The sequence below is a fragment of the Lissotriton helveticus genome, chromosome 7 (assembly GCF_964261635.1).
Source record: "Lissotriton helveticus chromosome 7, aLisHel1.1, whole genome shotgun sequence".
NCBI lineage: Eukaryota > Metazoa > Chordata > Amphibia > Caudata > Salamandridae > Lissotriton > Lissotriton helveticus.
In genome coordinates, this window is record NC_136068.1 from 1,829,094,418 (window position 1) to 1,829,110,942 (window position 16,525).

General features: G+C 42.3%; 1 protein-coding gene across 3 annotated transcripts in view; it reads right to left on the reverse strand.

The window, feature by feature from the left end:
• Positions 1 to 16,525, reverse strand: part of LOC144767742 (natural killer cells antigen CD94-like) — a 121,923-nt gene that overhangs the window by 8,312 nt on the left and 97,086 nt on the right. For all 3 annotated transcript variants that reach the window (XM_078651128.1, XM_078651127.1, XM_078651129.1), the window contains one exon: positions 13,069 to 13,181. In XM_078651128.1, the coding sequence (XP_078507254.1) occupies positions 13,069 to 13,181 (113 nt within the window). The remainder of the gene's footprint in view (positions 1 to 13,068; positions 13,182 to 16,525) is intronic.

Consider the following 16,525-nt stretch of genomic DNA (forward strand, 5'->3'; position numbering starts at 1 on the left):
TTATCTCCAGGTACTCATTAGACATCTTTAGACAGGATAAAAAGTTCTTCTTCAACTGGATTTTTGAGATCTTTACAATGCACTCTGGCTTATAAAAACAGTCCGCCATTCCCACTATCTCCAGCTGTTTTTTTATGCAATTAAACCATGGTATCTTCAACATGTGATCAAGTTTAAAACAGTCCAATATAATTGCACGATTAAGGGCTGGCTCATCTGTTGCCCCAATTGAATGCCATAATAAAATTGGTGCAGTATTTATGCAATGAGTTAAAGGAATCAAACCTAGGGGCATATTACCAAGCAATAGCGATAATTATCGCTATTGCTTGGTTAGAGAAAAAAATTTACCGCTGAGCTGCGGCGATTTTTATCGCAGATAAACCTTGGTATTACCAAGGTTTATCGCAAATGCGATAAAAAACGGCCGCAATGCATGAATATCGCTGAAAAGTCAGCGATATTCATGCATTACCGAGCTAATGCTCTTAGCCATGTTATCCACCTCCCATTGGATAACATGGCTAAGAACTGCTCAGGGCAGGTGTTAGCTTTTGGAGATATTCGCGCTTAGCGCGAATATCTCCAAAAGTTGGTAATAGGAGATAGCGATGTTAGCGACTGTTTCCAGTCGCTAACATCTTGGCACGCCCACTTTGCATGTCATTAGTGATAAATATCACTGACATGCAAAGTGGGGCCCAAGATGGTCGCTATCTCCTACTAGCTGTCGCTAACTGGTGTTAGCGACAGCTAGGTATTAGGGAGATAATTTTATCTCAGCTTTCTTGGCTTTTAAAGCCAAAAAAGTGGAGATAAACCCCCTTGATAATATGCCCCCAAGTTCCTTATGGCAAAGGATAGCGGGAGACTGCTTGGAACTGTTATCAAGAGTCTCAGAAAGTTGTTCTCAGCTGCTTGGAGGCAAGCCAGGTTGAAAAATCCACACACTACAGCCCCCTGCAAAGTACCAGAACACAAGCGGGCCTTATAAATATGAATTAATGGGTTAATCAGTCTTGAGCCTTATTTCTTTGTGACCCTGAGTAGCGTCTCCAGGTATGTAGTGTAGCTCCTATTTTCCCAATAGGCTCTGCGCATTGGAATAATACCTACAGCAGTAAAGGCCTAGGCCAGACGTTAACTAGGTCTACTACTGTCGATACTAGACTTAAGTTTTGGGTTTGCCAGCGTAGCTCAGAGTTCGCTAGAAACTTTCTCGAATGTTCAAGGAGGAATTAACTTCCCTGATTAGACAAGAAGGGATTTAGTTTCTGACAACCATAGAACATGACAACTTTGCTCTCCCCTAATCAAGAGTCAATCTCGAGAGTCGTGTGAGCACAAGGCAATTATTTTACTCAGTCAGTACGTGCATTCTTAGTCTCATCAGATTGTAGAGAAAAGGAAGAGACGGGCGTGTTCAATAAAAAGGTGTTATTTATTGATCAGTCTCTTTTCTCGTACAAGAGAAATGGATCGATGTTATTGCAATACTTATAGTTAAGTAAAGTGCATACATTAAAAGCAATAGTATAAAGTAATACTGTAAAAACATTGATATGGTTTCTAAGCCATATGATGTTTTAAAATGATTAAAATATATTACATACACATATACATTTGACTAAACGTACTCAACTGGTGTTTCTAAATACGCCTACCCCGTGTACCTGACCTAAGTCTAATGCGTGGGCGGGAATAGAAAGTTACAGTTTAAGTTAAGTTTGTTTTTGCCAAGTGAATAACTAAAGAATTCTCTGTGAGGGGTTATTCAGTTCTGTACCTGGAAGTTAGGATGAATGAGGAATGGTATCTCTTTCTCTGCTCTCGATATTCCAGGCTGCCTGCGAGGGCTGCCCAGAAGCGCCGGTGCTGGGTCTCTCGGCTTGAGATAGCAGCGCGTCTCTCAGCGCGTCAGGAAGGCGGGGCTGCTGCCAGCGGGGTCTGCTCCTGCTCTCTGCTTCGGCAAGTATGGCTGCTCCGTCTCGTCACCACGCGTGTGTTTGCATAGGGCAAGATCGGCAATATTTATACCTTAAAGGTGCCGAGATTGACGTAAGGATGGACATAGATACGTCAATAAAGATGTCATACGACTTGCTCGTTAGCACATTCTTTACTAAAGTTCTCTGTGAAATCAAAACAATGGCCGCACGGATTTTCCAGGTTGTCATAGGTTTGATTTGTTATGAGAACGTCGTATGCCTTATCAGGGGCTGGAGGAATGTCGCTTGTCTAATTAGATCTCAAGCGTTATGACCTAATCAGATAACACGTTCCTGTGCCGTAGTGTTTAATAAAGTCAATAGCCAAATCTTGCGATGTTCCTGATAGAATTTACAAAGCAAAACAGTGTGGAGAGTAGTTTGTGTTGATTTTTCGTCACAGGGACATAAGGGTGGATTCGGGTCCCAAACATTTGCTATTGGAAAGGCTACCAGTCTGTGAAACATGTTTAATCTGAATCTTGTCAATAAGAAGCGATCAAAGATACCAATGTTAAGTTTTAGATAAGGCTGAATTAAAAAAGTTGATTGGACCATTATTGCGTGTTGAACAGACGGTTTACCCACTTCGGATTGTACTCTTAGGTTTTCCAAATGGCCCAGGGCTAATGCTTTTAGTTGTTTCTTTGTAAGTTCTCTGATTTTTTCAGTATTTGTATAGTATTGCTCTGCCCCAAGGTCAATGCAGAAGTTCCTGATGTAGGTTAACCATTTGATTTTCAAGGCATGGTCTAATGTCATTGCATCTGCCACGATCGTCTTAGTGAGGTCATTTTTTTCCGAAGACCAGATCCGGCGCCATAAAAGTAGCGGCTGGATTTTTGCAAGATCCTCAATGTGTGGAACACCTAATTCAGCGTGGCAGGCAAAGGTTGAGGATCGCTTTGGGGCCATCAGAAGAAACCTTAAAAAGTTGTTTTCTGCTGTTTGCAAAGAAGTGACGTCCGTGTGACCCCATAAACTTGCTCCATACAGGGCTGTTGGTATGCATTTGGCCCTATATATCGTTAGGAGTTCCACGGGCGGTCGCTTTCCCAGTTTTGTGAAAACGTCACCAATGCCGATATCGCTCTTTTAAAGCAGTGTTTCCTCACTTCCACTGCCTTTTTCCAGGACAGAATGTTGTCTATTGTGATTCCCAGATAGCAGTATTCGGTTGCAGAGTCTATTTTTTGGTTGTTAAGGGTAATATTTTTCAGATGTTTTCTCCCAGCACCTGACGTCATCACAAAAGTCTTTTTCACGTTTACGTGAAGGTCTAGGGTACCCATATACTGAGAATACCTGTCAAGAATCTTTTGGAGTTCACAAGGGGTCCGTGCCAGGAGGACAGCGTCGTCCGCGTAGAGCAGAGCAGGAATCGGGCGTTGTTTTGCCTGTGGGAGGTCCCGGGCGCCCTTCAAAAGCTGGTCTAATGTCATTGCATCTGCCACGATCGTCTTAGTGAGGTCATTTTTTTCCGAAGACCAGATCCGGCGCCATAAAAGTAGCGGCTGGATTTTTGCAAGATCCTCAATGTGTGGAACACCTAATTCAGCGTGGCAGGCAAAGGTTGAGGATCGCTTTGGGGCCATCAGAAGAAACCTTAAAAAGTTGTTTTCTGCTGTTTGCAAAGAAGTGACGTCCGTGTGACCCCATAAACTTGCTCCATACAGGGCTGTTGGTATGCATTTGGCCCTATATATCGTTAGGAGTTCCACGGGCGGTCGCTTTCCCAGTTTTGTGAAAACGTCACCAATGCCGATATCGCTCTTTTAAAGCAGTGTTTCCTCACTTCCACTGCCTTTTTCCAGGACAGTTTGTTGTCTATTGTGATTCCCAGATAGCAGTATTCGGTTGCAGAGTCTATTTTTTGGTTGTTAAGGGTAATATTTTTCAGATGTTTTCTCCCAGCACCTGACGTCATCACAAAAGTCTTTTTCACGTTTACGTGAAGGTCTAGGGTACCCATATACTGAGAATACCTGTCAAGAATCTTTTGGAGTTCACAAGGGGTCCGTGCCAGGAGGACAGCGTCGTCCGCGTAGAGCAGAGCAGGAATCGGGCGTTGTTTTGCCTGTGGGAGGTCCCGGGCGCCCTTCAAAAGCTCAACCTCCAGGTTGTTAGTATAGAGGGAGAAAAGAAAGGGCGCCAGGACACATCCTTGTCTGACTCCACGCTCCACTCTAAAGGACGTTGTCAGCTCTCCCTTTGTGCCAAAACGGACTCTGGCAGAGGGCTTGGAGTACATTTCCCTTAAAAAATTCAGGAGTGGCGGCTCTACCCCCATTTGGGGAGATAGGTTGGCCACAGGTCCTGTCCTCTGGACAACACTGTGCAAATTCCACCATGGGTGACCAATCCGACGCTATGCACTCCCTTTTGATACCCATTCCCTCTTGATCAACCAAGCCACATTTTATTTTTAAAATGTGTTGCAGGTGCTGTGGCACTACTGTTGTACACGTCATTCAAGCTTCAACCCAATAATACATTGAAAGAGTGCAAGCGTCCCTATGGAAACTTGTATAGTATAGTTTCACACATAGGTAGTCTCCCTGAGGAAGCTTGCATGGTACCATGGAAGATAAGCTTAAGTGTTGACTCCTGTAGGAGTACTGCATTACCACGCGGAAGTGTTGCTCTTGGTCCTACTGGAGCACTGTGGTATCTATTATATAAACATTTTTTTATTAATTTTGCACCCCTGGGCTCTGGATCCCCATAACAAGTGCCTGGAATTAGGCTTACCCTACTCTGCTCCTTTTACCCTATTTTGTAAAATATTTCTGGACACGGGCCTGAGTTCCTGTGATGGTGGGTGCAAAATGTTGTCCTCGGTTGTGACCAGCCAATCAGATTGCGCTGTACTGCCGAGCTTATCACTTTCCCATGGTAATAAGCTTGCTGAAAAAGAAAAGCTTCTTTTGGCCAATTAAAAGTGCACTAACTTTTCAGTTTCTGTACTATGGAATTCACATGGAATTGCCACAGGTCTACTGTCAAGCTATATCTTAAATGTAACTGCTTCTCGCCTAAGGAGAGTACCTCTTTAAATGCACATTTTGCAAAAATGCTCAATGGATCTACACCAAATCACAAAAAAACATTCCTTCTGGGTTTAGGCACAACACTTTCCATGATGGAGCCAAGAAAGATGAACATTTATTAAAAGGTTTTATACAGATTAGTAAAACGACACCAACGTTATTATTAAAACAAAAAAAGTCTTCCTATGAACACAGTGATCTAACTATAAGTAGACAGTGGCGACTGCCACTATCAAATATTTGCTGAGAAAATCAAAGGTTAGAGTGAGTTACAGTAACACATGCTAATAACATCGTAACTTACTGTTATAATCCCAAGTATATATGTGCGTATTATAAGTTACAATAACCTGCTAGTTAAACTGTACAATGGTATAACACTATACAAGTATTATAAATGTACTCTTTTTGATTTTGTTATCTAGCACTTGGTATCTTCCTTTACCCCTCCCTCTCCATCCCCTTTGGAACGTTCCTGTCCCTTGAAGGGTGCATTAGAATGTTAAGAGTTGAGCAGGCTGTGCGTGAAGAGAGGAATGTCATAAGTATACTGTTACTCTGGTGGGGCAGTGGAGGCCGTGAATAAAGAAAGCGTTCATTCAGCTACCGCTTCTTACATCTTCTTAACACTGGCGACGAGGATGGGATACGGGAGGGAGCACAGCGGCCATCCATCCCTCTTGTCTCATCCACCAGCTAAACCTTGTGGCCCACAAGGTTAAGGTACTGTTTATATTTCAAAATCATCGGAAATTCATCCCATCAGCTGCTCATTTAAATGGACCCAACAGCTGTGCTCTGGTTTCCTAATGAAAGACTTATTTATGTGGCTTAGTCATAGCCTTTACTAAAGAGAATCTCCTCTTTCGTCAGTCACATGAGGCGGAGTAAGGGCAGTTCATTTCATAATACCCTACGGAATTTCTTTTGTCACTTATCAGCACAGGAATCCAGCCGGCAGCAGTGTCTCCCTCATAATTTACTAAGTCCGGATAGTGGGGAATATTTTATGAGCATCGCTGTGAAAGTGTAAAGGTCGGATCTCGTCCTCCTTCACTAAGCCTAGCTCCTCTCACACATTTTTTTTCCTCACAATATTGCTGTTCCTGGTCTACGCAGCTGATTCCAACCGGGCTCTCTCGCTGAAGAGGTGCAGCTTCGCAGTACACACACCAGAGGGACTGAGATCTTTCAACTCAGTCAGCTGATGGGAGTGCGATAGCACTTGACTCGTGCTAGAGGGCAATCTTCTCATCGCTATTTCGACTTCCTGCACGCTGGAAGAAACTGCCTTCTCTCATAAATTCTGCTGGCAGCAGTTACGTCATCATAAAATCGAATGTGTGCCACTGTGAGGTTTGGGCGGTTAGCTACTTCACCTAATGGCTGCATCAAATATGTCACAACCCACACCTTTTTTAAACGATTGTGGAGAACCCACCCTACCGTGGAAAGAATGGGTGAGAGTGTTTGAGTCATATCTCATTGCTATTGGGGGAGAGAAATCCAGTGCATTTAGAAGGCAACATGTCCTCCTCCACAACCTAGGTAACAGGGGTAGGAAGATATTTGACACATTACCAGAACCAGAGTTGGAGGAGGCGTCGAATATTTACGAAGTGTCATTAATTAAACCAGGAATCCATTTTGGTGATAAGGGCAACATTGTGCTAGAAAGCCACAAATTGTTCTGTAGAGTCCAGGGAAAGGATGAAAGTATTGCTAGCTATGTAGCAGTATTGAGAGGTCTGAGTACTCTCTGCCAATTTAGGGAACCTAACGACTCCCTCATAAGGGATGAAATAGTAAGATGCACTAGTAATACCAGAATTCAAGAGAAGTTACTCCAAAAGCAACCTGACCTAAATGAAGCTATTGAAATAGCTAAGTCCATTGAACATGCAGCTAAGTGCATGAAAGAAATAAGACCTAAATCTAATCAGGGGGAGCATACCAATACTGAAAACAACTTAGTGTCAGAAATAGAGGAAGCCTCAGAGGAGGGGGAAGTTTTAAAAATCAAAGTAGAGAAACTCCCCAAAGCGGAGAAATCCAAAGCTAATACAACCAATAAACTCAAGTGCTTCTGTTGTGGCAGCAATAACCATCTGGCCAATAATCTTACGTGTCCTGCAATTTCGGCCATATGCAAGAAATGTAATAAAAAAGGCCATTTGTCTAGGCTTTGCCATAGTCCTAGTCCAAGGTATTCTTCAACTTCTAGTTAGCAAGAGAATAAAGTACAATCCATCAATAAGATTGTATTCCAAATAAGAGAGTCGGAAGTTGTCAATCACATAGAGTATCCCCAATGTGAGATCAGTATTGAGGGTAAGATGGTCAAATGTACGCGGATACTTGTTCGCCATTTACATTAATGAATATCTCTGACTTTAAGAACATTAATGTGTGTGATGAAAAGGAATTGTTAGGAGCGGATATCAATCCCCGCAGCTACACCAAAGGACTTATTCCTGTCAGAGGTATGATGAAATCCCACATCACCTTTAAAGACCGTTCTATCCTAGGCAAAGTATATATTGTAGAGGAAGGCTCAAACCTACTGGGGTGGCAGCACCAAAAAGAACTAGGCATAATACTTAATCCAAATGGCCGTGAGCAAGTTCTTTCTATGGACTCTCCTAGTTCAAGTGACAAATGGGTTAAGGATTTTCCAAAGGTATTTTCGTCAGATTTGGGCCTCCTTAAAAACTTCCAGCATGAAATTAAACTCAAGACTAATGCCAAACCTATCAACCACAAAACTAGGCCCATACCACACTTAATGAGTGAACCTTTGAGGGAAGAACTAGACAGACTGCAAAAGCTAGGAGTAATCAGGCCTATAGACTGTAGTGCATGGGCTTCTCCAGTGGTTATAGCTAAGAAGGCCGATAATAATGGAATAAGGTTATGCATTGACCTCAGAGATCTCAATGACAACATTATAGTGGAAAGATTCCCACTTCCCCGCATTCACGAAGCATTGAGCAGAATGGGTGAGGCAAGTTGCTTTAGCATTCTAGACTTATCAAGCGCCTATCACCAGGTGGAACTCCACCCAGAGTCAATAGAACTTACGACTTTCACTACTCCCTTAGGCTCCTTCATGTTCCTCCGTATGCCGTTTGGGTTGGCATCCGCGGCTGCGGTATTTCAAAAGATCATGAAACACATCTTGGAAGGAATTTCTCATACGATATGCTTCCAAGATGATGGTTTAATATATGGTGCCACTAGTGAAGAACATGATACGCATCTCAGATCAGTTCTGGGGAAATTCAAAGAAGCTGGACTCACTCTCAATGAAAAGAAGTGCAGAATTGGAGTGGGTTCCATAGATTACTTGGGGCACTCAATATCCAAAGAGGGTTTCCGACCTAAACTCAGCCTTCTAGAGGCCATAGAGAAAGCCCAAGCTCCCTCAAATAAGCAAGAATTACTGTCTTTCCTGGGGCTGGCTGAGTATATGGCAAAGTATACCAAAAACTTTGCGGACATTGCTGGTGATCTCAGAGATCTCACCAAGAGTCACTCCCAATTCAAATGGTTAGAAACACACCAGAGTGCTTTTGAGGCCATCAAGTCAGCTATCCTTAATGCCCCGTATCTATGTAACTATGATCCTTCAAGGAAAACTATCCTCACCACGGACGCCAGTGATAAAGGTCTAGGTGCTACCATGTCCCAAGTTATCGCAGGCAGAGAAAGAACAGTTGCTTTCGCCTCTCGTACCCTGAGCAGTGCAGAAAAAAACTATTCTGTAATAGAAAAAGAAGCACTAGCCTGTTTCTGGGCCGTGAGACACTTCAAATTTTACCTATGGGGCATTAAATTCACCATTCGCACAAATCACAAACCTTTGGTGTATGTTTTCTGTTCAAAAGGGGCTTCCAGTTGCACACCCAGGATTGCCAAATGGGTGCTAGGAGTGGAAAGTTTCATTTTTAAGGTTGAGTTTGTTGCTGGAGATCATAATAAGGCAGCAGACTTCCTATCAAGAGCACCATTGGACAAGGTGGAGCAATTCGAGGTTCATGAATTTCCCATTGTACAGGTACATTCTACTACCATTAGCAAGGAGGAGTGGGCTGAAGGTATGAACAATGATCAAACTGTCAGCAAGTTGAAGGATCTAACTATAAATGGGTGGACGGAAAATCGCAAAGATGTCGATGAAGAGTTGAGCAAATTCTGGGAGGTGAAACATGAGATTAGTCTCAATGAGGATTTACTCTGGAGATAAAGACAAAATAATACCCCCAAGGATCTTAGTAGATAAGCTTATCGATCTAGTCCATGAAGGACACTTGGGAAGGAGCCTGACAAAGAATAGACTCAGGGAGCACTACTGGTTTCCTGGCATGGACTCCTGGGTGGAAAGCAAGGTAAAGAACTACTACGCTTGCGCAAACAGTGACAAGTCCAAACATATCCAAAAGGCCCCATTATCGCCAGTGTCTATTCTGAGTAAACCATGGGATAAACTTGCGTTGGATATTATAGGCCCAATCAACAGATCAGGTATGAGTAAGCGTTTTATCTTCACTTTAACTGACTTCCATTCACACTGGGTGGTAACTAAACTGGTCAATCCAATCACTACTGAATCTTTAATTGAATTCTTGAGCGACACTTTCTCCAACGAAGGTATTCCCTCCGAATTGGTTACGGACAACGGAGTCCAGCTCACATCATCAGCCATGTCGGAATTCTTGGAGAAGCTCAAGATTACACATCTCAAAACAGCATTATACTGCCCTCGGGCAAACAGAATGATCGAGAGAGTGAATAGAATGGTTAAAGAAAACATCCAGTTAGAGTGTGCCAATAATGTTCCTGTAGAAAGGTCAATAAGGGAGTTACTATGGGCATTCCACACAACTCCCAACACAGTAACGGGCATATCTCCTTTCTGTTCCCTCAGAAGAAGGACACTGTGTACCAAATTCTTCCCTTCTTGGATAGGAGGTGGAGAGTACTCCTCTCATTCATTTGAAGAGGTTAGAGATAAAGTAGAATCTCATCAGACCAAATATAAAGAACAGTATGATGCGAAACATGGATGCAAGGCACAAAATTGGGCTGTAGGAGAATTGGTAATGGTAAGGAGGCCGAATATCACTGGCAATTATGAATCCAAATACTTAAAGCCCAAAAGGATTGTGGAGGTAAAGAATAACACGGTAACTTTAGAAAATGGACAAAACTGGAGCATAGACCATGAACCAGGGGCCTCTGCACAGGGGAACTCTAGGGAAACCTCCTACCAAAGAGTTCACCCCAAGAGAGTTACCAATACTCCTAACTGGCACAAGGACTACAGGATGTTTTAATTTTGTTGTATACTGGTGGTTTTCTTCCATTGTTTTGTTAGGAAGGAAGATGTGTTATAATCCCAAGTATATATGTGCATATTATAAGTTACAATAACCTGCTAGTTAAACTGTACAATGGTATAACACTATACAAGTATTATAAATGTACTCTTTTTGATATTGTTATCCAGCACTTGGTATCTTCCTTTACCCCTCCCTCTCCTTCCCCTCCTTTGGAACGTTCCTGTCCCTTGAAGGGTGCATTAGAATGTTAAGAGTTGAGCAGGCTGTACGTGAAGAGAGGAATGTCATAAGTGTTCTGTTACTCTGGTGGGGCAGTGGAGGCTGTGAATAAAGAAAGCGTTTATCCAGCTACCGCTTCTTGCATCTTCTTAACACTTATGTTTAAAAAAAACTCAGAACTTCACTTAAGAAAACAAAGGTTAAGGTAATGTTATCATTATAGATATGTGTTGAAACGAGACAATAACTGTTATAAAACAAAAACACATTGCAATTCACCAATTATTATTTAGTGCACTAAGTAAAACATGTGCCCCTCTTCATCGTGCACTGCTTATTACCTCACATATTACATCACTCCTAATATGCTAAATGACATCAATGATGACATCACTGATATAATCTCAAATGCCATAATTGATCGCATTCCTGTTGATATCATACAATCATTGTAAAAGGGTAATATAGGCTTTTTTGACTTCAAGTACTTCAACAAGCTACACCTGTACCCTATTTGGTATCACTAATTAAGCGACTTTGAAAACAATCTCTGTTCACAAGCTGGACACACAGCTTTTCTGCCAACCCAGCCACATTCAGTCGATATTACCTCTTTTTACGTGCATTTACCCACATAAGAAACAAAGGGGCATATTACCAACAACTACCGATATTTATCTCTAAATGAGGTTAGCAATATTTTTTTTATCGTCGCGCATTGCCGAATTTTATCGCAGAGATAAATTGCTATTAGCAACGTTTATCTCAAATGCGATAAAATATCCGGCGATAGCGGCTCAATGTGTGAATATCGCTGGAAATCCAGCGATGTTCAGGCATCATCGCTAATGGGGACTTAACCTGAATATCCACCTCCCATTGGATATGGAGGTTAAGAAGTGGTTTGAGCAGGCGTTAGGTTTTGGCGATATTCGGACTTAGCGTGAATTTTTTTATCGCTTCGCCTGCCTTGCTAATAGGCGATAACTGTGTTAGCGTCTGCTTTCAGTCGCTAACAGGTTGGGTACGCCCACTTTGCATGTCATTAGCGATAAATATTGCTGACATGCAAAGCGGGCCCCAAACCGCTCGCTATCGCCTACAAGCTGTCGCTAACTGTTGTTAGCGTCAGCTTGCTACTAGAGCGATAAAATTATCGCCACTTTAGCGGGAAAAAGTCCAGCTAAAGCGGCGATAATTCCCTTGATAATATGCCCCAAAATGTTTCAATAGACTTTAATGGGATAACACACTTTATAAAACGTGAACACCCTCCAAAAACGATGTTGCTCTCCAGTCATCTTATTGGTATCACCCTCTTAAAGACATCTGATGACCTGGAATTTTTTAACCAAGAGACAGCTATGAATGTAAAGAGCAGTGCAAGGAAACTAAAAACGTGCATTCTAAAATGTGCCCTTTACACTATACTGTACATTTACACTATAAAGTAGGTTTATAAAGAAGAAACTGCAACATGGGACTATGTAACTTTTTCGTGACAAGATTCATAGGGCCTCATTTATGAGAAGTGAGGCATCGCTGCATGAAAGCAGCGTGCATCACTTCTCAGTGCGCCCTCCTTGCGGTATGATTGATGCGTCATATTTACTGTATGACGCATCATGTCTCAAGGAGTTACAGATAAGTCAGTATTTCTGACGTATTTGTATGGTGCAAAAGTGACGCATTGCTGGAGTGTGTCACAAAAGTGATGCAACTCCAGCAATGTGTCCTTTCACATGGGGCAAGCTCCATGTGAAAGGGCCTGTGACAGTCTTATAGATGTCACTGCGTCACTTCTATGACCCTTTCTTGCATCAGAACGCCCCCCCTGCATACATTACACCTGGCGCAAGTATAATGTGGTGCAGGGGTTTACAAAGTGACACATCTACCTAGATGCATCACTTTGTAAATATGGTGCAACAAGGCACATTTTTTACGCCGCTCGTGCGTCACGCACTAGCGGCATAAAAGTGACACACGGCCTCATAAATAAGTCCCATAATGTTTATTTTCACAGACTATGGTGCAAAAGATGTGCGCATTGGTGGCCTGGAGTGTGCCAGCACTGGGAGAGAGAATAACAGCACCATGTCTTAGACTCAATAAAAGAACCAGAAATTTGTAAGGCACACCATACACCCACAAAAAGATTTATTGGTGCTAACTTAATACAATGCACAATTCAAGAACACGAGATCCCACAGTCAAATTACACTCATAAATCGTATGATTTAGGGAAAAGCCAAGTTAAAAAAAAAGACAATTTAGAACAGTTTTTCCAGGCCATGCAGTTAGGGATATTCATCTCTAGTGTCTAGTGGCAACCACTGGAATGGCTCACCTTAACTTATTTAGTATGAGATGTTCCTCTGCCAACTTGCATTCATTTATAATTCTTTGCAAAATGCAGAGCAAGTCTCTGTTTCACAGCAGAGTGACTTGTTGGGGTTTGTGACTTACCTGCCTTTTTGCAGTGTGGAGCCATTTAACCATGTCCATTCAGAATTTCTTTTGTTGTATTTCATGCCAATCCAAAAATAGGACCTACCTATTTCTTTGCCATCTATGAAATCCTAAGAAAGAAACGTTTGTTAAATTAAGTTATAGTATTTTCAAATATTGCCTGGAGTACTTTTTCAAAGGGCCTCACACCCACTGCACAAACACATACACACCAGAAAGCTTAAAGTGAAGAGCAGGTTCAATAACCTTAAACTTATTTGCCACCTCCACCATACTAAACTAACCTTAACTCTAACCTTTACTATCTGTTATGTTTATCTTAGTGCTGCATGAGTCTAATATTCCATCTCCATGGTAGCGTCTCGTGTGAGACAGTTACTTACAGGAAAACTAAGCAGGCTGGCAGCTGGAGTTGGTGGTTCTATTAATGAAGAATAAAAATGGCTTTGAAACCTTCATGTGTGAGTCCTTTCAACACTGGCAATGAGGATGGGATTAATAAGTGGGCCAAAGTACATTGCCAACATTTCTATGGACATCTCAAACACATCAGACGGTTCACCATCTCCCTCACCAACAGGAATCTCGAAAATGTTGCGCCCTTCAACTCTTATTTGGTAGCTATTGGTGGTGAAAATGTTTCGGCTCTTAGGAAACAAGCCATTCTCCTTCATAATTTAGGAGTTGAAGTGCGCAACATTTATGAGCGTACCGATCTGATTCCTGTATTGCACCGTATAGTACTCATACGGAACCCAACACCTGTAGTACACAAGGTTAGGAAAGTTCCCAACATGATGCTTGAACCGCTCAGAGATTAACTCAAGAGACTAGTACTCCTGGGTGTGATTGAGGAAATTAAATCCTCCGAATGTTTGGTCCCAGTGGTTTTGGCCCTCACGGATGGAGGGAAGAGTATAAGGATGTTTGTGGACTTGAGAAGTCTAAATAAGTGGATATAGGTTGACCGTCAACCATTACCAAATATCTCCGAATCAATTAACATGCTTGATGGAGCTAAGGTTTCCAGTGTGTTAGACTTATCCTCGGCCTATCATCAGGTGCCCCTCCATCCAGAGTCCAAACATTTAACATTTTTTTTAACACCACGGGGAACATTCCGTTTTATCAAAGTGCCATTTGGGCTAGCTTCTGCGGCTGCCTGTTTTGAACGCATCATGAAAATGATCCTGGGTGACAATTCCAACGTCATGTTATTTCAGGACGTTATTTTGGTCTATGGGAAGGATGATTTGGGATATGACAATGTTTTGAGAGCTGCTTTAAAAAAACTGAGTGACAATGGTTTGACTGTGAGTAGAGCAAAATGTAAAATTGGGGTATCTTCTGTCACATATTTGGGACATGTTATTTCTGGGGAAGGTATCCAACCTAAACTGGATCTGGCTAGGAGCATTGTGAATGCTCCTGCGCCAACAGACCATGAGCAGGTCAGGTTTTTTCTTGCTTGGCCTTGCTGAGTTTTACTCCAAGTTTGTCCCAGGTTTTGCCTCCACTGTTGAGCCCATCAGGGCCCTTCTAAGGATAGGTACACACTTTGTTTGGTCACCAGATTGTATTTCAGCTTGTAGCTCCATAAAACAGGCAATAGGTATGATGCCTACACTTGGTCACTTTGACTCCAAACGTAAAACCTTCTTAACAACTGACGCCAGTTTGTGTGGTCTTGGAGCCGTACTTTCCCAAGTTGATGGAGGTGTGGAAAAGGTCATTGCATTTGCCTCAAGGGCATTGAAGAAAGCGGAGCAACAGTATTCGGGTATCGAAAGGGAAGCTTTGGCTATTGTCATGACAATAAAACATTTTAAGTTTTATCTTTGGGGCATTATCTTTTTAGTTAGACCTGCTCATCGCCCTTTAGTTCAGGTTTTCTGATCTGTGGGGAGTGAAAGACTCACTCCTAGACTCAAGCGTTGGAGTGAGGGGTTGGGAGAGTACAACTTTCAAGTGCAATATCATCCTGGTTCTGCCAACAAGGAAGCAGATTGCCTATCCAGGATCCCCATTGGCTCTTGTGATGATACTTTAGACCACGACACTGTCAGTGTTAGTTGGGTAAAGGAGCCTTCTATTCAAGAGCTAGAATGGGAACAAGCTTCTTTAGAAGATGTATTACTTCCTATTGTTAAGGATTTTGTAGTTAAAGGGTGGCTTGGCAAGAAGAGACTTGATTCTGACCTACTGTCCTTCTGGTCCATTAGAAATAAACTTACTATTTGTCATGGTCAACTCATGCTCGGTGAGAGAGTAATACCTCCGGATGCTTTGAGACCCAAACTAGTGAATCTTGCTCATGAGCGACATTTAGGGGGAAATCTCACAAAGTCTCGACTACGTGAGAGGTATTGGTGGCCTACAATGGATAACCATGTCAAGAAGGTTGTTAAAAAAGGCTGTCAGTGTGCCTCCAGTGATAAATCCCAAGTCACTAATACTGCTCCTTTGTCAACTGTTGAGGTTCCGTGTAAACCCTGGACCAAGCTTAGTTTGGATCGCATGGTTCCCTTTCAGCTTTTGGGTCCTTCAGAGAGGTTTGTGATTCTTTTGGTGGATTACTCTTCCAAGTGGGTGTCCACAAGGTGTGTGAGTTATATCAGCACGAGAGTAGTTATTGATTTCCTGAAGGATGAATATGCATGTGAGGGCATACCCAATTTCCTCATCACGTATAATGGGGTACAGTTAATCTCACAAGAGAGAGATTATGGCATCACTCATCAAAAAACTGCACTCGCCAATGGACTCGCAGAACGCATGAATAGGGTAGTTAAGGCATGTCTGTAGAGGGCTATTGAGAGGAAGGTTTCTCTTAAGAGTGTCTTGAGGGATACTTGGTGGGCACATTGCACTGCTCTCAATGCTGTGTTAAAGAAATCACCCTTTCAAATATTGAGAGGAAGAGTTGCTTTATCCAAACTTAATCCTGCTTGGTTACCTCATATTGAGGGTCCTGTTGTGGATAAAGAGGAGGTGGATGCAAGAGTCAAATCTTATCAAGGGAGGTACAAGGAGTGGTTTGACTTTAAGAATTCTACCAAAGCCACAACATGGAAGGTGGGTGATTGGGTGCTCATCAAAAAACCACGGTGGCATAAAAAGGGTATCACGGAGTTTATGGGCCCTTTTGTCATCACTTCTGTTTACAGGAATGTAGTTACTGTTCATAATGGTAGCAAATGGAGTATGTCTCACTTTTTTTTTTATTTGTTTATTGAAATTTGCAGGGGTAATGCACAGCAGTGTTCACATTATACCGTACATATTGACAATGAAATAACCACAGTACGACCAACTGCATTACAGTTCAAAAGGATACAGTTTTTTGTTAACTTAACATCCAACAAGGCAACAGTCAGCACCAATGAGAAACATATCTGTTCCTACCCAGATGAGGAAGCAATCATGAAATTCAATCTTAGATACAACGAAACAT